We start from the raw sequence: 18,525 nt of genomic DNA, 5'->3' as shown, positions 1-18,525 counted from the left end.
AAATCTTATTTGATTCTTACTGCTTTGTTTTCCACATACTATAACTTCTAATTTAAGGTTGGCCTAACTTCACTCACAGAACAATAGGACATGCAGATCTAGTTTTCCTTTTTCCTTTAGGAGTCTGTTCACAAAGGAGAAGGCAATATAATATAAAGTAAAGTAGAATTGTACTAATTAAATGCAATATTCCTATCTTTGGTTACAGATAATTTTTCATTATCACATGTATGGAAATGGCGTTGGGGCACTTGCCTTGATCCGGGTATCAGTCTCGAACGAAACTAGGGTCCTACTTAAACTCACCGTAGAACAAGGCAATTTCTGGCAGCAGAAAGAACTATCAGTCTGGTGATGAGGACTTCCAACTCAAATTTGAAGGCAGAGTTGATGAAGGACACCATGGGGATATTGCCCTGGATGACATCGTGCTTACAAAGAGTTGTCTGTCATTCCATCATTCCATGAAAGAAGAACTCACAGAAACTCTTCCAACAGGTACATCTTATGTTGTGATTGTTCGGTATTTTTACAGAGTGGAAGGTGGGAAGGAAGGAAAGAAATGGAAAAGAAATGATATAAACACCTAGTAATATTTTGGTCTCATAAAGAAAAACAATCTTAAAAAAATATTTCAAGGGATCCCTGGGTGGCGCAGCGGTTTGGCGCCTGCCTTTGGCCCAGGGCGCGATCCTGGAGACCCCGGATCGAATCCCACGTCGGGCTCCCAGTGCATGGAGCCTGCTTCTCCCTCTGCCTGTGTCTCTGCCTCTCTCTCTCTCTCTCTCTCTGTGTGTGACTATCATAAATAAAAAAAAAAAAAAATTAAAAAAAAAATTTCAAGCTTTGACTCCTAATGCTGTCCTCTCAGTTTTCTCCAAGCTTCGGTATGTTTACCAGTTTCTGATTTCTGTTTAGTCAGTTGCTTTGTAGATCAGTAAAAGGAGAGAAGACTCGTTTGTTTGCAGTCTGATTCAGAATTCAGTTTTTTATAAATATCATTTACTCAATAAAATATAAAAACATCAAGAACAGAGTTATTTGATTTTAGTTAGGCATGGCTATGAATGTGCCATTTACTTTATTCTTTTTAGACCTGCAGACATGAATTTGATTTGAACGATTGTGTTGGGATCCCTGGGTGGTGCAGCGGTTTAGTGCCTGCCTTTGGCCCAGGGCGCGATCCTGGAGACCCGGGATCGAATCCCAAGTCGGGCTCCCGGTGCATGGAGCCTGCTTCTCCCTCTGCCTGTGTCTCTGCCTCTCTCTCTCTCTCTCTCTCTGTGTGTGACTATCATAAATAAAAAAAAAAAAAATTAAAAAAAAAAATTTCAAGCTTTGACTCCTAATGCTGTCCTCTCAGTTTTCTCCAAGCTTCGGTATGTTTACCAGTTTCTGATTTCTGTTTAGTCAGTTGCTTTGTAGATCAGTAAAAGGAGAGAAGACTCGTTTGTTTGCAGTCTGATTCAGAATTCAGTTTTTTATAAATATCATTTACTCAATAAAATATAAAAACATCAAGAACAGAGTTATTTGATTTTAGTTAGGCATGGCTATGAATGTGCCATTTACTTTATTCTTTTTAGACCTGCAGACATGAATTTGATTTGAACGATTGTGTTGGGATCCCTGGGTGGTGCAGCGGTTTAGTGCCTGCCTTTGGCCCAGGGCGCGATCCTGGAGACCCGGGATCGAATCCCAAGTCGGGCTCCCGGTGCATGGAGCCTGCTTCTCCCTCTCCCTGTGTCTCTGCCTCTCTCTCTTTCTGTGTGACTATCATAAATAAATAAAAATTAAAAAAAAATTTTTTTGAACGATTGTGTTTACATATTTAAATAGTTTAGGATTAAATAGTTTAGTAGATTGAATATGTCCATATACTCTTTTTTTTTTATTTATTTACTTATGATAGTCAGAGAGAGAGAGAGAGAGAGAGAGAGGCAGAGACACAGGCAGAGGGAGAAGCAGGCTCCATGCACCGGGAGCCCGATGTGGGATTCGATCCCGGGTCCCCAGGATCGCGCCCTGGGCCAAAGGCAGGCGCCAAACCGCTGCGCCACCCAGGGATCCCCATATACTCTTTTAAATTAAAATATCCTTTGGTAACTTGTCTAAAGAATTTTATTAAAATGTTGAGTTAGTATATACTCAATATAAAATGTTTAGTGACAATGTTGTAAAAAGTGGAAATAGCAAGCACCATTAATCCACATGATATACCAGGGGTATGGAATGAGAACAAATGCAGTATATATTATTAAAATGATAAAACATAAGATTTTGACAATTGATATGACCTATTAATATTTCAACTGTGAGTTTAGTAAAGAAACCAAAAGTGCCATTCCTTTGCTATAGAAATTATATCTTTTATAATTAGTGAAGACAAAAGTGCTTTATTTATTTATTTATTTATTTATTTATTTATTTATTTTATTGGAGCTCAATTTGCCAACATTTAACATAACACCCAGTGCTCATCCCACCAAGTGCCCCCCTCAGTGCCCATCACTCAGTCACTTCACCCTCCCACCCCCCGCCCACCTCCCTTTCCATACCCCTTGTTCATTTCCCAGAGTTAGGTGTCTGCCATGTTTTGTCACCCTTACTGATATTTTCACTCATTTTCTCTCTAAAAGTGCTTTAAAAAGAATGTTTGCTCTGGCTTTTAGCATGGTAGATGGAATAAAGAACATTGCATTTCTGCCTTTACTTCTCCATTCATGTCAAAGGGAGCATTTTAATTTTAAGAGGAAACTTCTAGATAAGTGCTTCCCACTTGACAACTAGTTGAACAGAGTCTTTTTCTGACATGTTCCTAGCACTATGTGGGATAGCATAGAGAAGAACAAATGAATATTTGAAGGCTGTTTAGAGATAAGTATCCTTATATAAATGTAATGCAGGAGCATTTCAGATGCCTCAGACTTAATCTTCTTCCTGGAGAAAAGCTTTGCTTTCCATTCTGTGTCGACTATTTGGATGGCAGCTGTACTAGCTTGTGTATAGGTCTAGTATTTTGAAAAAATAATCTTATAGCATCTAAGTAGTAAGGGAGCAAGTTTATATTGAACCACCTCAAACTTTAATGAACAACTACAAAGTAGGATCCAAGAGGAACAAGCCAGTCTTGTTGGGAATATCACATTCTTAAATTGTGAAATCTTGGCTAAAAGTTATTTTAAAACAACTTCCAAAAGGAAAATTTAAAAGTATTATAAAGTGGCATAAAATATATATTATCAAATGAAGGGTGTATTTTAATAACAGTAGAATTCTTTGTATATCTTTATAGATACTTGAGGTATCATATTACATTTTTTGATGAATGGAAAATAAAAGAATCTCTGCTCTTAAGAATAAATCAGTATGGTAAGGGGAGTAGGAGAAACACTTCAAATAACTCTAATATTAGATAGGCTATAATTAAATGCCAGGAAAAACAAAAATTTATGAGGATTCAAAGAAAATGAAGGAAACCCCCAATTGAGGACATTGATTTGATACTTATTTATAGGATATGCAGGAGTTTGAACCTGTACCTGGGGCTAGGAAGGAAAGACTCCAGTTGGCAGTATAGGGGCACCATGTGTGGGTACAGTAGACCAAATAATGAATATGGGGAAGAAAGCACTGTAGACAAGCCTACGGCCATGAGACAAGAGAGAGGGTGCCACACAGACTGCCAAGGTGGCCTGTTCTGTGAATGGGTAATTTGGCTGAAGCAGGAACCTTTCACTAAGTCTCTGTGTAATATTACAGAGGAAATGGGGAGCTAACCTGGGACCACCTTGATATTGGTTTGTTTCCATTGTTTCCCAAAATGAATATACATTAAAAATGTATTGACTGGTCTTAGGAGACAAAAAAAGAAAGAAGGAAGGAAGCGAAGAAAGGAAGGGAAAGCAAAGAAAACAGGAATAGGTAAAAAGAAGGTACAGTATTCATTTGCATTAAAGTATGATAACTGGTAGAAATGGCTGCAGTTAGACACCAAGAAGGGAAAAAAATGAACAAACAAAAAAAGTCTTGATTTATATTATTAGTGAACATTCTGAAAAATAAGGAGAAATATTTTAATTTTTCACAGCTCCCTTAGCTACAATGCCCACATTTAAATGCAGCAGATGAGAAATACGTGTGTATGACATTAATATTCTTATAAACTTAGAGGTATTTGTAACTGTGCCTCCAAAAACTAAAAATTTATGCCTTTGTCTTTGGAAAAGTGAAAGGCTATACCTTGTTTAGACTTGAACTGTCAAGTAATTCTGATAAACTATGACTTCATCATGGGTTTAAAGGACTCTGTTGGAGTCACTGATATTTTTAAAGGAATGCACCCTCTCTCTATGGAGACTTTGGGGTGTTGGTAGAAAGTGGTATCCTGAACACATTACTGATATCATGAATGTCTTACAGAAGTATTGTCATAAATGTAAGCCACATATGTACATTTCTAGTAGTTATATCTTAAAATGTGAAATTAATATATTTTCATTAACCTAATATATTAAAAAGTATATTTTCAATACAAACACAACAGAAAAATATTGAGATATTTTACATTATTGTTTTCATATTAACTCTTTATTTTTATTTTTTTCATATTAACTCTTTAAATCCAGTGTATATTTTATACTTACAGCACACCTCATTTGGGATTAGCTACATTTCAATTCATTTCATGAGTGAATAGCCACTTATGGCTAATGGTCAAACTAGTAGGCAGTCCAGGATGTGAAATGAATATTATAGGGCACTTTCAGGTCCATCCATGGGTTTCCATGGACAATGTAAAGTTTATGAATATCCAAGAATTGCAGTTGTATTCTTCTTTAAATAGAAGCACAACACCAAATGTGAAAGCACAGCTTCCCTGTTTGAGTAGACTAGCTACTAATCTCAGACTCCTTTCTTACTACTCTGTATTGCATAACTGCCCTGAGACTCAATTTCCTCATCCGTGAAGCAGAGAGAATATCACTTGTTTCTTAGGCCCTTGAAAATAAAGAGGTCACTGCTTCTGTGATTTGCCTAATCTCATGTCTGGTACATGGTAGACATTTTATTCAATAAAATCAACCCATATTATCCTTTGGGCATCTTTGTCAATATTCCTTAGGTGGTGTAGCAATTTGAGAGTAAGTCTTCATTATTTGCACCTTTTTAAGAATATGTCTCTACCATTGGTTTTGACCAAAATATTTTCCTTGCAGAGATTACAAACATAATTTTTTTACACTGCATTGTAATTATTGAATCTTATCACTTACTGACAGTCCAATTAGATATTTTTGAAGTGTCATGAATAATGTGTGTGTACATGTGTATCTTTGAAAGCCTTAATGGTCATTAATTTCTCTTTGCTGCAAAAACATTCAACTTGGAACTTGCACAGATTGAAGGGAGTAAATGGCATTATGTGCCATAAGCAATGGCTACATCCATTAAACTTTTAGAAATGACTCATATTTATGTATTTTTCATCAATATTTATGGGGGTAGGGTAACAACTCCATCAAGGATAGTTTAAAATAGAAAAGATAAGACGAGGCAAAACATATATATTTAGGAAGATGCAATTGAACTGAATCTGGAATCAGTGATTCTAATTAGTCAAATAAGACCAAGGGCTTCATTAGCAAAAGTAATATTAAACTATTATTTAGCCTCTAGAAGTTATATTTAAGAGCTCATTTTGATGGCAGTTTTGCTAATTGCTAAGTGATGTTGGATAAAAGTAATTGTTTAATGAATTTTAATAAGAAAAAGGCAACCAAGATTCCTCTTCTGAATGTCCATATGCAAATTTAGTCACTATCAAATTCTTGTATTGTTGGCAGACATTTAATAAAAAGTCCAACTATGATGGAGGCAGAGAGCAGGTCTATGTGTGTGTGTGCATATGTGTGTGTGTGTGTATGTTTCAAAATCCCACAGTCATTTCCAAATATGAGTTATACAACAAATATATTTTGGGATATCACATGCTAATCAATTTTTGCTCTAAAAAATGTAAGGCAATGGGCACTAAATGGATTAGTTCCTCTTTGAGGTCACTTATTTCCCTGAAATATTTGGCTGTAATTTAAAAGGCTGCTTGCGAACTACTGATGAGAATGCTGGCGCAGCAACTCAGGCAGAGTCCTGAGTTAGGAAGAATTTGGCTGATTGTACTTGGCTCTAATTTAGTGATCCCTGTACACAATGCTTAGTGCAAAATGCATGTGTCTGAGGTTTAAAGACATGGGCTTGGACCTTTGCACGGCCCAATACAATGTGTAATATCACTTGATCTACTTAACCTCTCTGATTCCTTCCTTGTCTCTAAAAATGGGACTATTGAAATTTACTTCTGAGTAATTTGAAAAATAGTTAAGATAATAATATGCAGTGTGTTTTAAACAATACTTGGCAAATAGTTGGTGTTCAGCAAATGTTACTTTCTTTTTTTCCCGGTTACTCCTCTTTCCTGCTAGAGAGATTACAAAGTTTAACTGTGCACACATTGAAATGTATTAAAAACATATTGCCTACTAGCTGTTTTTTCACCACCATGTACCACTTATTGCTCAAAGCAAGGGTTCAGAACTCCTCTGCCTTTATCATTCCCTTCAAAGAAATTGCCCTCACAAAAGCTTCAAATACGTTGTTACTGAATAAATCACTAAATTCTACCCCTGAAACTAATTTAAAAAATTAATTTGCTGAATTCACTTATTATTCATAATCAATGCAGAGGGAAGAAATATTCCTGAGAATCTCAGAAGCGGATGTTTGGTTGGATATGCTACAGAGAGGAAAGAGAAAAGAAGTTCATTTTTAAATACACAAGCATACTCTTTATAGAGTGTTTTCTAAGTTAATGTTACAGCAGAACACCTGTTGGTCAAATTTATTGCATACTCATATCCCTGTATCTCTTCTTACTCATTTTTTGTTGTTGTTGGGAGAGGGCACTAATATTTATACTGGAAGATATATTTATATCACCCAAAACTCATTAGAATACTCTTTAAGCAATATATTCTACAGGAAAAATCCTCAAGTCCCATTCCAAATACAATTGGTAGATAAAGATGATTTCAAAATTTCATATAGTGGCAATATATGAACACTCTGTTCAATAAATGAACAGAGGATGTTCATTTTGGGCATTTTTTATGGCTAAAAGAAGGATATTGCAGCAGCAAACATGCTGTGAGCCATTATTTCATCATGCATTATAAGTGAAATCATATGGCATTTGTGTTTCTCCCAGTGGCTTCTCTTAGCATCATACTCTCTAGCCCCATCCAAGTCAAGATTTTATACTTTTTTATGCCTGAGTAATAATCCATGGTATGTATATGTGCATATACACACACATATCTTCTATTTTTTCTTTTTATTAGCTAATATAGGCATTGTATTAATTTAAAATTTTTCCTTAGTTGTTAAGGTAACCAGCGAATTTTTTTGAAAATTTGTTCTTTCATGTACCTTTACTACAGTATGATTATTTCACAAATAAACTACATAAAAGAAAGTGCTGCTGTGTAGAAAAGGTGTCATTTTTTTTCTTGAATCATCCAGGATTGGAGGTGTGTTCTATTTATTCTGCAATAGCCAGTTTTTTCCTGCTTCTTCTATTAATAAAACTCAATAGTTAGTTAGGTACATAGCATTTCTTTGCTGCTGTAAATGGAAAAACATGTTATTTCCATGGTTTGAAGATTGAATAATGTATTACAGTTTATTTTTTTTTTTTAATTTTTATTTATTTATGATAGTCACACAGAGAGAGAGAGAGAGGCAGAGACACAGGCAGAGGGAGAAGCAGGCTCCATGCCGGGAGCCCGACATGGGATTCGATCCCAGGTCTCCAGGATCACGCCCTGGGCCAAAGGCAGGCGCCAAACCGCTGCGCCACCCAGGGATCCCTGTATTACAGTTTAATGTAAAGGCATTTAGTATTTTTATGCTAATGAAAATTATGATGTTTTATAAGAGGTATCTTTTTAAAATTTAATTTTTTTCATTGGTATATGGATAAGCAATTAATGGTTTAAAATACTAATCTTGTATATGGCAAGGTTAAATGCATTTATTTTGGTGATTTTTAATTTTTCTCAGTAATGTTTTGTAGTTTTTATGGAGAGAGCATTTTTTTAAGATTTTATTTATTTATTCATGAGAGAGAGAGAGAGAGAGAGGTAGAGACACAGGCAGAGGGAGAAGCAGGCTCCATGCATGTAGCTTGACGTGGGACTCGATCCCGAGGCTCCATGATCACACCCTGGGCCATAGGCAGCCCTAAACTGCTGAGCCACCGGGCAGCCCAAGGAGAGAGCATTTTATGTAATATTTCAGATGCTAATGATAAAAATGATATTTTTAAGTACTCATTTTAAATGCTAAAGCAAGAATTTCATTACTTATGTTGTTGACATATGTCATATTAGTTGCGGGTGTAAACATAGTAATTCAACAATTCTGTTCATTACTCAGTGATTACCACAATTAAATGTAGTCACCCTCTGTCACCATACAATGTTATTACAATATTATTGACGATATTTCCTATACTGCCCTTTTGATCTCCTTATTTATTTTATAACTGGAAGTCTGTAGTCCTTAATCCTCTTACAACTATTTTAAGCCCATCACCCCACTCACCTCTGGCAACCCCCAGTTCTCTGTATATGAGTTGATTTTTGTCGGATCATCTGTTTTGTTTTTTAGATTCCACATATAACTGAAATCATATGGTATTTGTTTTTCTCTGACTTATTTCAGTTAGCATAACACCTTCGAGTTCCATCTATGTTGTTGAAAATTATAAAATTTCATTCATTTTTATGGTTAACTAATATCCCATTATGCGTGTGTTTCACATTTTCTTTATCCATTCATCTATCCATGGGTACTTGATTTGTTCCATAGTTTGGCTATTGTAAATAATGATACAGTAAACATAAGGGTGCATATATCTTTACAAATTAGTGCTTTTGTTCTTTTTTTTTTTTTTTTGGATAAATACCCAATAGTGGAATTACTGGATCATATGGTATTTCTATTTTTACCATTTTGATGACCTTCAATACTGTTTTTCCACTGTGGCTGCACCAATTTACATTCTTACCGATAATGCATGAGGGTTCCTTTCCTTCACATCCTTGCCAACACTTATTATTACTTGTCTTTTTGACACTAGTCATTCTGACTGATGTGAAGTGATATACCATTGTGGTTTTGATTTATTTTTTGTGTGTATTTTTTATTCGAGTTAGATTTGCCAACATATAGAATAACACCCAGTGCTCATCCTGTCAAGTGCCCTGCTCAGTGCCCATCACCCAGTCACCCAACACCCCTGCCCCACCTCCCCTTCCACCACCCCTTGTTCATTTCCCAGAGTTAGGAGTCTCTCATGTTCTGTCTCCCTCTCTGATATTTCCCACTCATTTTCTCTACTTTCCCCTTTATTCCCTTTCACTATTTTTTATATTCCCCGAATGAATGAGACCATAAAATGTTTGTCCTTCTCTGATTGACTTACTTCACCCAGCATAATACCCTCCAGTTCCATCCATTTGAAGCAAATGGTGGGTATTTGTCATTTCTAATGGCTGAGTAATATTCCATTGTATACATAAACCACATCTTCTTTATCCATTCATCTTTCGATGGACACCGAGGCTCCTTCCACAGTTTGGCTATTGTGGACATTGCTGCTAGAAACATTGGGGTGCAAGTGTTTTGGTCTTTCACTGAATCTGTATCTTTGTAGTAAATCCCAGGAGTGCAATTGCTGGGTCATTAGGGCAGGTCTATTTTTAACTCTTTGAGGAACCTCCACACAGTTTTCCAGAGTGGCTGCACCAGTTCACATTCCCACCAACAGTGCAGGAGGGTTCCCCTGTCTCCACATCCTCTCCAACATTTGTTGTTTCCTGTCTTGTTAATTTTCACCATTCTCTTGGGGATCCCTGGGTGGCGCAGCGGTTTGGCGCCTGCCTTTGGCCCAGGGCGCGATCTTGGAGACCCGGGATCGAGTCCCACATCGGGCTCCCGGTGCATGGAGCCTGATTCTCCCTCTGCCTGTGTCTCTGCCTTTCTCTCTCTCTCTGTATGACTATCATAGATAAAAAAAATTTTTTTTTCACCATTCTCACTCGTGGGAGGTGGTATCTCACTGTGGTTTTGATTTGTATTTCCCTGATGGCAAGGGATGTGGAGCATTTTCTCATGTGCATGTGGGCCATGTCTATGTCTTCCTCTGAGATTTCTGTTCATGTCTTTTGCCCATTTCATGATTGGATTGTTTGTTTCTTTGGTGTTGAGTTTAATAAATTCTTTATAGATCTTGGATACTAGACCTTTATTTGATAGGTCATTTGCAAATATCTTCTCCCATTCTGTAGGTTGTCTTTTAGTTTTGTTGACTGTTTCTTTTGCTGTATAGAAGCTTTTATCTTGATGAAGTCCCAATAGTTCATTTTTGCTTTTGTTTCCCTTGCCTTCATAGATGTATCTTGCAAGTTGCTGTGGCCAAGTTCAAAAAGGGTGTTGCCTGTGTTCTCCTCTAGGATTTTGATGGATTTTTGTCTCACATTTAGATCTTTCATCCATTTTGACTTTATCTTTGTGTAAGAGAATGTTTTAGTTTCATTCTTCTGCATGTGGCTGTCCAATTTTCCCAGCACAATTTATTGAAGAGACTGTCCTTTTTCCAGTGGATAGTCTTTCCTGCTTTGTCGAATATGAGTTTACCATAGAGTTGAGGGCCCATTTCTGGGTTCTCTAGTCTGTTCTATTGATCTATGTGTCTGTTTTGTGCCAGTACCACACTGTCCCACTGTCCTGATGATAACAGCTTTTTAGTACAACTTGAAATCCAGCGTTGTGATGCCCCCGCCTCTGGTCTTCTTAATCAAAATTCCCCTGGCTATTCAGGGTCTTTTCTGATTGTACACAAATCTTAAGATGATTTGTTCCAATGCTCTGAAGAAAGTCCATGGTATTTTGATAGTGATTGCATTAAATGCGTAAATAGCCCTGGGTAGCATAGACATTTTCACAGTATTAATTCTTCCAATCCATGAGCATAGAATATTTTTCCATCTCTTTGTGTCTTCCTCAATTTCTTTCAGAAGTGTTCTATAGTTTTTAGGGTAGAAATCCTTTACCTCTTTGGTTAGGTTTATTCCTAGGTATCTTATGCTTTTGGGTGCAATTGTAAATGGGATGGACTCCTTAATTTTTCTTTGTTCAGTCTCATTGTTAGTGTATAGAAATTCCACTGACTTCTGGATATTGATTTTGTATCCTGCCACACTGCCAAAATGCTGTATGAGTTCTAGCAATCTTGGGGTGGAGTCTTTTGGGTTTTCTAGTACAGTATCATGTCATCTGCGAGGAGGGAGAGTTTGACTACTTTTTTTGCCAGTTTGAATGCCTTTTATTTCTTTTTGTTGTCTGATTGCTGAGTCTAGGACTTCTAGTACTACGTTGAATAGCAGTGGTGAGAGTGGACATCCCTGTCATGTTCCTGATCTTAGAGGAAAGGCTCCCAGTATTTCCCCATTGAGAATGATATATGCTGTGGGCTTTTCATAGATGGCTTTTAAGATGCTGAGGAATGTTCCCTCTATCCCTACACTCCGAAGAGGTTGGAACAGAAATGGATGCTGTATTTTGTCAAATGCTTTCTCTGCATCATATGATTCTTGTTTTTTTCTCTTGTTGATATGATCTATCACGTTGATTGTTTTATGAGTTTTGAATCAGCCCTGCATCCTGGGGACAAATCCCACTTGGTCATGGTGAATAATTTTCTTAATGTACTGTTGGATCCTATTGGCTAGTATCTTGTTGAGAATTTTTGTATCTGTGTACATCAAGGATATTGGTTTATAATTCTCCTTTTTGGTGGGGTCTTTGTCTGGTTTTGGAATTAAGGTGATGCTGGCCTCATAGAACAAGTTTGGAAGTATTCCGTCCCTTTCTATCTTTCAGAACAGCTTTAATAGAATAGGTATTGTTTCTTCTTTAAAAGTTTGATAGAATTCCTTTGGGAAGCCATCTGGCCCTGGACTTTTGTGTTTTGGGAGGTTTTTGATGACTGCTTCAATTATTGGCCTGGTTCATGTTTTCTGTTTATTGGCCTGGTTATTGGCCTGTTCATGTTTTCTGTTTATTCTTGTTTCAGTTTTGGTAATCTGTGGTTTTCCAGAAATGTGTCCATTTCTTCTCGATTGCCTAATTTATTGTCATATAGCTTCTCATTGGTTGTGATCTTTCCTTTTCATTCATGATTTTATTAGTTTGAGTCTTTTTTCTTTTTAATAAGGCTGGCTAATCTATCTTATGAATTCTTTCAAAGAACCAACTCCTGGTTTTATTGATCTGTTCTACAGTTCTTCTGGTCTCTACTTCATTGAGTTCTGCTTGAATCTTTATTAACTCTCTTATTCTGCTTGGTGCAGGTTTATTTGCTGTCCTTTCTCCAGTTCCTTTAGGTGCAAGGTTAGCTTGTGTATTTTTTTTCCCAGTTTTTGGAGGGGTGCTTGTTTTATGATGTATTTTTCCCTTTAGGACTGCTTTTGCTGTATCCCAAAGATTTTGAATGGTTGTATCTTCATTTTAATTAGTTTCCATGAATATTTTTTAATTATTCTCTAATTTTCTGGTTGACCCATTCATCTTTTAACCTCCACGTGTTTGAGTTTCTTCCAGATTTCACCTTGTGATTGAGTTCAAGTGTCAAAGGATTATGGTCTGAAAATATGCAGGGGACAATCCCAATCTTTTGATACTGGCTGAGATCTGATTTGTGACCCAGTATGTAGTCTATTCTGGAGAAAGTTCCATGTGCACTTGAGAAGAATGTGTATTCAATTGTGTTCGGATGCAAAGTTCTGTGTGTATCTGTGAAATCCATCTGGTCCAGTGTATCATTTAAGTCCCTTGTTTCTTTGGTGATGTTGTGCTTAGAAGATGTCATGCAGAAAGTGCTATGTTGAAGTCTCCTACTATTAGTGTATTATAATTTAATATGTCTTTACTTTGGTTATTGATTGATATACCTAGCAGCTCCCACATTTGGGGCATAAATATTCATGATTGTTAGGTCCTCTTGTTGGATAGACCCTTTAAGTATGATACAGTGTCCCTCCTCATCTCTTACTACAGTATTGGGAATAAACTTAATTTATCTGATATGAGTATTGCTACCCAGCTTTCTTTTGAGGACCATTTGAATGTTAATGGTTCTCCACCCTTTCATTTTCAGGCTGTAGGCATCCTTAGGCCTTAAATGAGTCTCTTGTAGACAGCAAATGAATGGGTCTTGCTTTTTTATCCAGTCTGAAACTCTGCATCTTTTGATGGGATCATTTAGCCCATTCACATTCAGAGTTACTATTGAAAGATATGAATTTAATGTCATCATAATACCTATTCAGTCCCTGTTTTGTGGTTTATTTCTTTGGGCTTCCTCTTTCTTTTACAGAATTCCCCTTATTATTTCTTGCAGAGCCTGTTTTGTGGTCACATATTCTTTCAGTTTCTGCCTATCTTGGAAGCTCTTTATCTCTCCTTCCATTCTGAATGAGAGCCTTGCTGGATAGAGTATTCTTGGCTGCATGTTTTTCTCATTTAGGACCCTGAATATATCCTGCCAGCCCTTTCTGGCCTGCCAGGTCTCTGTGGAGAGGTCTGCTGTTAATCTACTATTTCTATGCATGTAAGTTAGGGATCTCTTGTCTCTTGCTGTTTGAAAGATTTTCTCTTTATCTTTGAAATTTGCAAGTTTCACTCTTAAATGTCAAGGTGATGAACGTTTTTTTATTTATTTTGGGGGGGGACCTTCTATCTCCTGGATCTGAATGCCTGTTTCCCTCCCCAAATTAGGAGAAGGTCTCAGCTATGATTTGTTGAAATATGCTTTCTGGTCCTCTGTCCCTTTTGGCGCCCTCTGGAGCCCCAATTAAACGTAGATTTTCCTTCTGAGGCTGTCATTTATTTCCCTTAACCTTTCCTCATGGTCTTTTAATTGTTTTCCTCTTTTTTTTTCAGCTTCCTTCCTTGCCATCCTTTGTCTTCTATGTCACTCACTCTTTTTCTACCTCATTAACCCTCATTGTTAGAACCTTTCAGTTTGGATTGCATCTTATTTAATTGATTTTTAATTTTGGCATGATTAGATCTAAATTCTGCAGTCATGAAGTCTCTTGAATCCTTAATGCTTTTTTCAGAGCCACCAGTAGTTTTATAATTGTGCTTCTGAATTGGCTTTCTGAAATTGAATTGCAATCCAAATTCTATAACTCTGTGGCAGAGAGCACTGTTTCTGATTCTTTCTTTTGTGGTGAGTTCTTCCTTTACTCATTTTGCTAAATGCACAATGGTTGTATGAGTGGGCTGAGTCAAGAATATCAACCACGGATATGTAAATTTCACCCTAGATGATTCTGCCGAGGTTGGACACCAGACATTCAAAACAAAGATCAGAACGATATAACACAAAAGGACCACTAAAGTAAAAAACAAATTTTAAAACAAAATAGTAAAAAAATAAAAGGCCAAGAATCGCAAGGAATAAGAAGAAAAAAAGAAAACAAAAGAGAAGAAAAATAGAGAGGGCTGGAAGATGGTGGTGATGACGAAGTTTTAGTGGAGGAAGAATGTAGTTTACCTGATGGATTCTAGAGGGTGATCCTCTTGTTTCTGAGTATATTAATTTCTGTATGTTAGAGGACATTCAGTCCCAAATTTATATAAACCAGAAATACTTGTAGAACCCCCCAACATTGACCACCAAAACATAAATGAAATAAAAGAGGGGGGAAGAATGGGAATGAGGAATCTCACAGAATGAACCAGCACGGTATACCACTTAGTTCTGGATGCATGCTGGTCATGGTTTAGAAGGTATTAACTTGTGCCATTGTAGAACAAAATGAGGCAGAGAAAAACACAAAACAAAACAAAAACAAAACATATCTTTTATATATCCCAAAATTGAGTATGTTGTAGGGAATCTAGAAGTGGAAAATACATCTAGGATGTGTCATTGTAGAAATTTGAAAGTCAAAAAGGAAGAATCTTAAAAATGAAGAGATGATAAAATATTGTAGTAAGGTGGGAAAAGAGAAAAAAAAAGAAAATTTACAGTCTGATATAAAAACAAGTTTTACTGGAAAAGGAAGAAAAAAATAGGAGGGGTACCCTCTGGTTCTAAATACTGTAAATCCCTGGACTTCCCCTGGAGCTTTCCGGCTCTTTCCAGCTTACCTTTTTCTTTGTTGGTGGTTTCATTTTCTCTGCAAAAGCTTTTTCTTTTGGTGCACTTTCAGTAGTTAGTTTTCCCTTGCCAAAAGAAACATATTTACAGATACATGGCTAAGGCTGTTTGTTGTCCAAGAGATTACTTCCTAAATTTTCTTTTAGGAGTTTTATGGCTTCAGGTATTACATTTAGGTCTTTAACCCATTTTGAGTTTATTTTTGTGTGTGGTGTAGGAAAGCAGTCCAGTTTCATTCTTTTGGATGTACCTTTCCAGTTTTTCCAACCCCATTTGTTGAAGAGACTGTCTTTCTCTCATTATATATTCCTGCCACCTTTGTCAGATTATTGGACCATAGATAGGCAGCGTTGTTACTGGTTCTCTATTCTGTTCTGTTGAACTTTGTATCTATTTCTTGTGCCAGTTCCATAATGTTTTGATTCATATAACTTTGTAGTATTTCTTAAAATCTGGGAATGTGATACCTCCAGCTTTGTTCATTTCCAAAGATTGCTTTGGCTATTTGGGGTCTTTTCTGATTCCATATAAATTTTAGCATTATTTGTGGTAGCTATGTGGAAAATGCTGTTGGTATTTTGATACGGATTGCATTGAACCTGTGGATTGCTTTGGATACTATGGATTTTTTTCACCATACAAATTCTTCCAGTTTGGGAATCTTTCCCAAAGATCTTTGGGAATCTTTCCATTTGCTTGTGTCATCTTCAGTTTCTTTTATCAATGTCTTTTGTCTTCAGAGTATAGGTTTTTCATCTCCGGGGTTAAATTTGTTCCTAGTTATTTTCTTCTTTTTGGTTGAACTGTAAATGGGATTTTTTCCTTAATTTCTTTTCCTGCTGCTTTATTTTTATAGCAACATGATAGATTCCTTTAATTATTTTTTGTATCTTAATTTGTATTCAACATTACTGAAATCATTAATTAGTTCTAAGAGGTTTTTTTGGTGAAATGTTATATATATAATTTGTTATCCGCAAATAGCGATAGTTTTACTTTGTCCTTATCAATTTGGATCCTTTTCTTTTTTTCTTGCCTGATAGTTGTAGCTAGTATTTCCAGTAGTATGTTGAATAAAAGTGGTGAGAGTGGACATCCTTGTCTTCTTGATTTAAGACAAAGCTCTCACTTTTTCATTATTGAGTGTGATGTTAGCTGTGGGTTTTTCATATATAACCTTTATCAAGTTCAGATATGTTTCCTTTAAACCGATATCGTTGAGAGTTTTTATCATGAACAGATATTTTGTCAAGTGCTTTTTCTGCATCTTTTGAGATAATCATATGGTTTTTATCCTTCATTTTGTTAATGTCTAACACATTGATTGATTTGAGAGTATTGAACCACTTTTGCATTCTTGGAATAAATCCCACTTGGTCATGGTGAATGATCCTTTTAATATATTACCAAATTCAGTTTGGCTGCATTTGTTGGACACTGTGTAATTATGGTGTTTATTTGGATATTGGCTTGTCTCTATTTATATTTAGAGGATCTCTAGTTTTCCTATGTCACCAAGAAAGATGTTCTGTGATTTCTGTGTCAATAGTTGGCGTCTTGGCAATTCAGTTCTGGGAGTCATTCCTGTGGGATCACACAAACATCACCAGATCACTCCTTTAACTATTTCAATAATTTTTCATATATATAATTCTATCAAATCACATTCTGTTTAAAATATTTAGAGTATTTTATGTTATCTGGTTTTAAATCCTGACTGATCAAGCATCTGGCACCAAAAGTATAATTTTATTATTTTGATCACTGTAATTATATGGATTTTCTAAATGTGCCATTCTGATTCTGAAATACAGAGTAATTTGCTTGCAAGTAGAATCATAGCATATGATGGAAAGGGGCACATAAATTAAAAAAATAAAAAGCATGGAAGAAGGAAAGGAAAACCAGTTTTTATGTGAGAGAATAAGAAAGGATGGGAATCTAAAAATCACCTGTTTTTTGATAAAGTGTTAGGAAATTATGAAAGCTAGAATGGAATTAACTTTTAAATGTAAGAAAAAATGGAATTAACTAAAGACAATGTTCTATGAACCTTGTGTAGGTACACTGTATTTGTTGAATAACTACTGAAATAGTTTAAATTGTAGTACTTGTTTTTAAACCAGTTTATAATGATCATTTCTTATTAATTGATTGGTAATATGATATCATTACATAATTCTCAAAAATATGCTTTTGAAAGTTAATATGTTCCTTTGCATTTACAATTTGGTTCTTAGGAACTCAGAAAAGACAGAGCACTACATTTGTAATCCCTTATGTAAAATACGTGTTTGTGTTTCTTATAAACTTGATCCTCACTGAAATATTTATATTATAAGAAAACTTAGAAATCATAACATTAGCAGCATATTATCTCAGTTATCAAGGTAAAATTAAACCATTTTTATTGTTTGAGCCCCCAAAATATATTCCAGTTACATAAAAAACAAAAGGTCATATGATAATCTGTTTGAATGGTTCAGTGTAAGTGAAACAACAGAGATTATGTTTCTCTTGGAAGAAAAATATGATTGTGTGAAATCAAATATATTTCATGACCCAATGAACTTAATATGTCGGGAAATTTCAGCTTCACTTGAAATGCCAATTGGCTATACCCTACTTATGTAGTAGTGGAGAGATAAAGTTTAAAATACTTTAATTTTTAACTGTATTATTGTTCCAATAAAATGTCCTTTATTAAATTTAGGATTTTTTCCACATGAGCCATTTCTTTTATTTTGTGGAAAGAATATTGAGAATTAGGATATGTGAGGGGTATTATTTTAACTATATTTGAAATTTTCAATGAACATTGTCTGCTTTAATGGACATATAGGTAGATAACCAAAATAAAATTATTTAATCAGAGTATCATTAAAATGCCATAATTGCTAATATAAAATTTTGTGCCAGAATATGGATGTTTTCTCTTTGAAATCTTTTCATCTAAAAGGATTTTAGTACAGAAAAAGTTTAACATTTTAGACTATTTTATGGTTCATTTTTTCTTACTTGTATTTCTGATTGTTTTTCTGAGATTATTTTCTTTCTTCCTGAAACATATCTATAAGAAGTTCCTTTAATGATGATCTTTTGATATTAAATTATAATTTTAATAAATGCTTTAATTTCAACGTAATGTTTGAATGATAGTTTCATTGGGCATATCGGTTTTGTTTGGCTATTATTTTCTGTTAAATATTTTTAATGGACATTTTCCCATTGGA

At 35.5% G+C, this 18,525-nt stretch overlaps 1 protein-coding gene across 1 annotated transcript in view; it reads left to right on the top strand.

The window, feature by feature from the left end:
* Positions 1 to 18,525, top strand: part of MALRD1 (MAM and LDL receptor class A domain containing 1) — a 649,658-nt gene that overhangs the window by 346,819 nt on the left and 284,314 nt on the right. Inside the window, 2 exon segments of the mRNA XM_049096644.1 lie at positions 209 to 348; positions 350 to 523. Coding sequence (XP_048952601.1) covers positions 209 to 348; positions 350 to 523 — 314 coding nt within the window.

The sequence above is a fragment of the Canis lupus genome, chromosome 2 (genome assembly GCF_003254725.2).
Source record: "Canis lupus dingo isolate Sandy chromosome 2, ASM325472v2, whole genome shotgun sequence".
Classification (NCBI taxonomy): Eukaryota; Metazoa; Chordata; class Mammalia; order Carnivora; family Canidae; genus Canis; species Canis lupus.
Note: the sequence above shows the minus strand (reverse complement) of the source record. Positions and strands in the feature narration are given on the sequence as shown.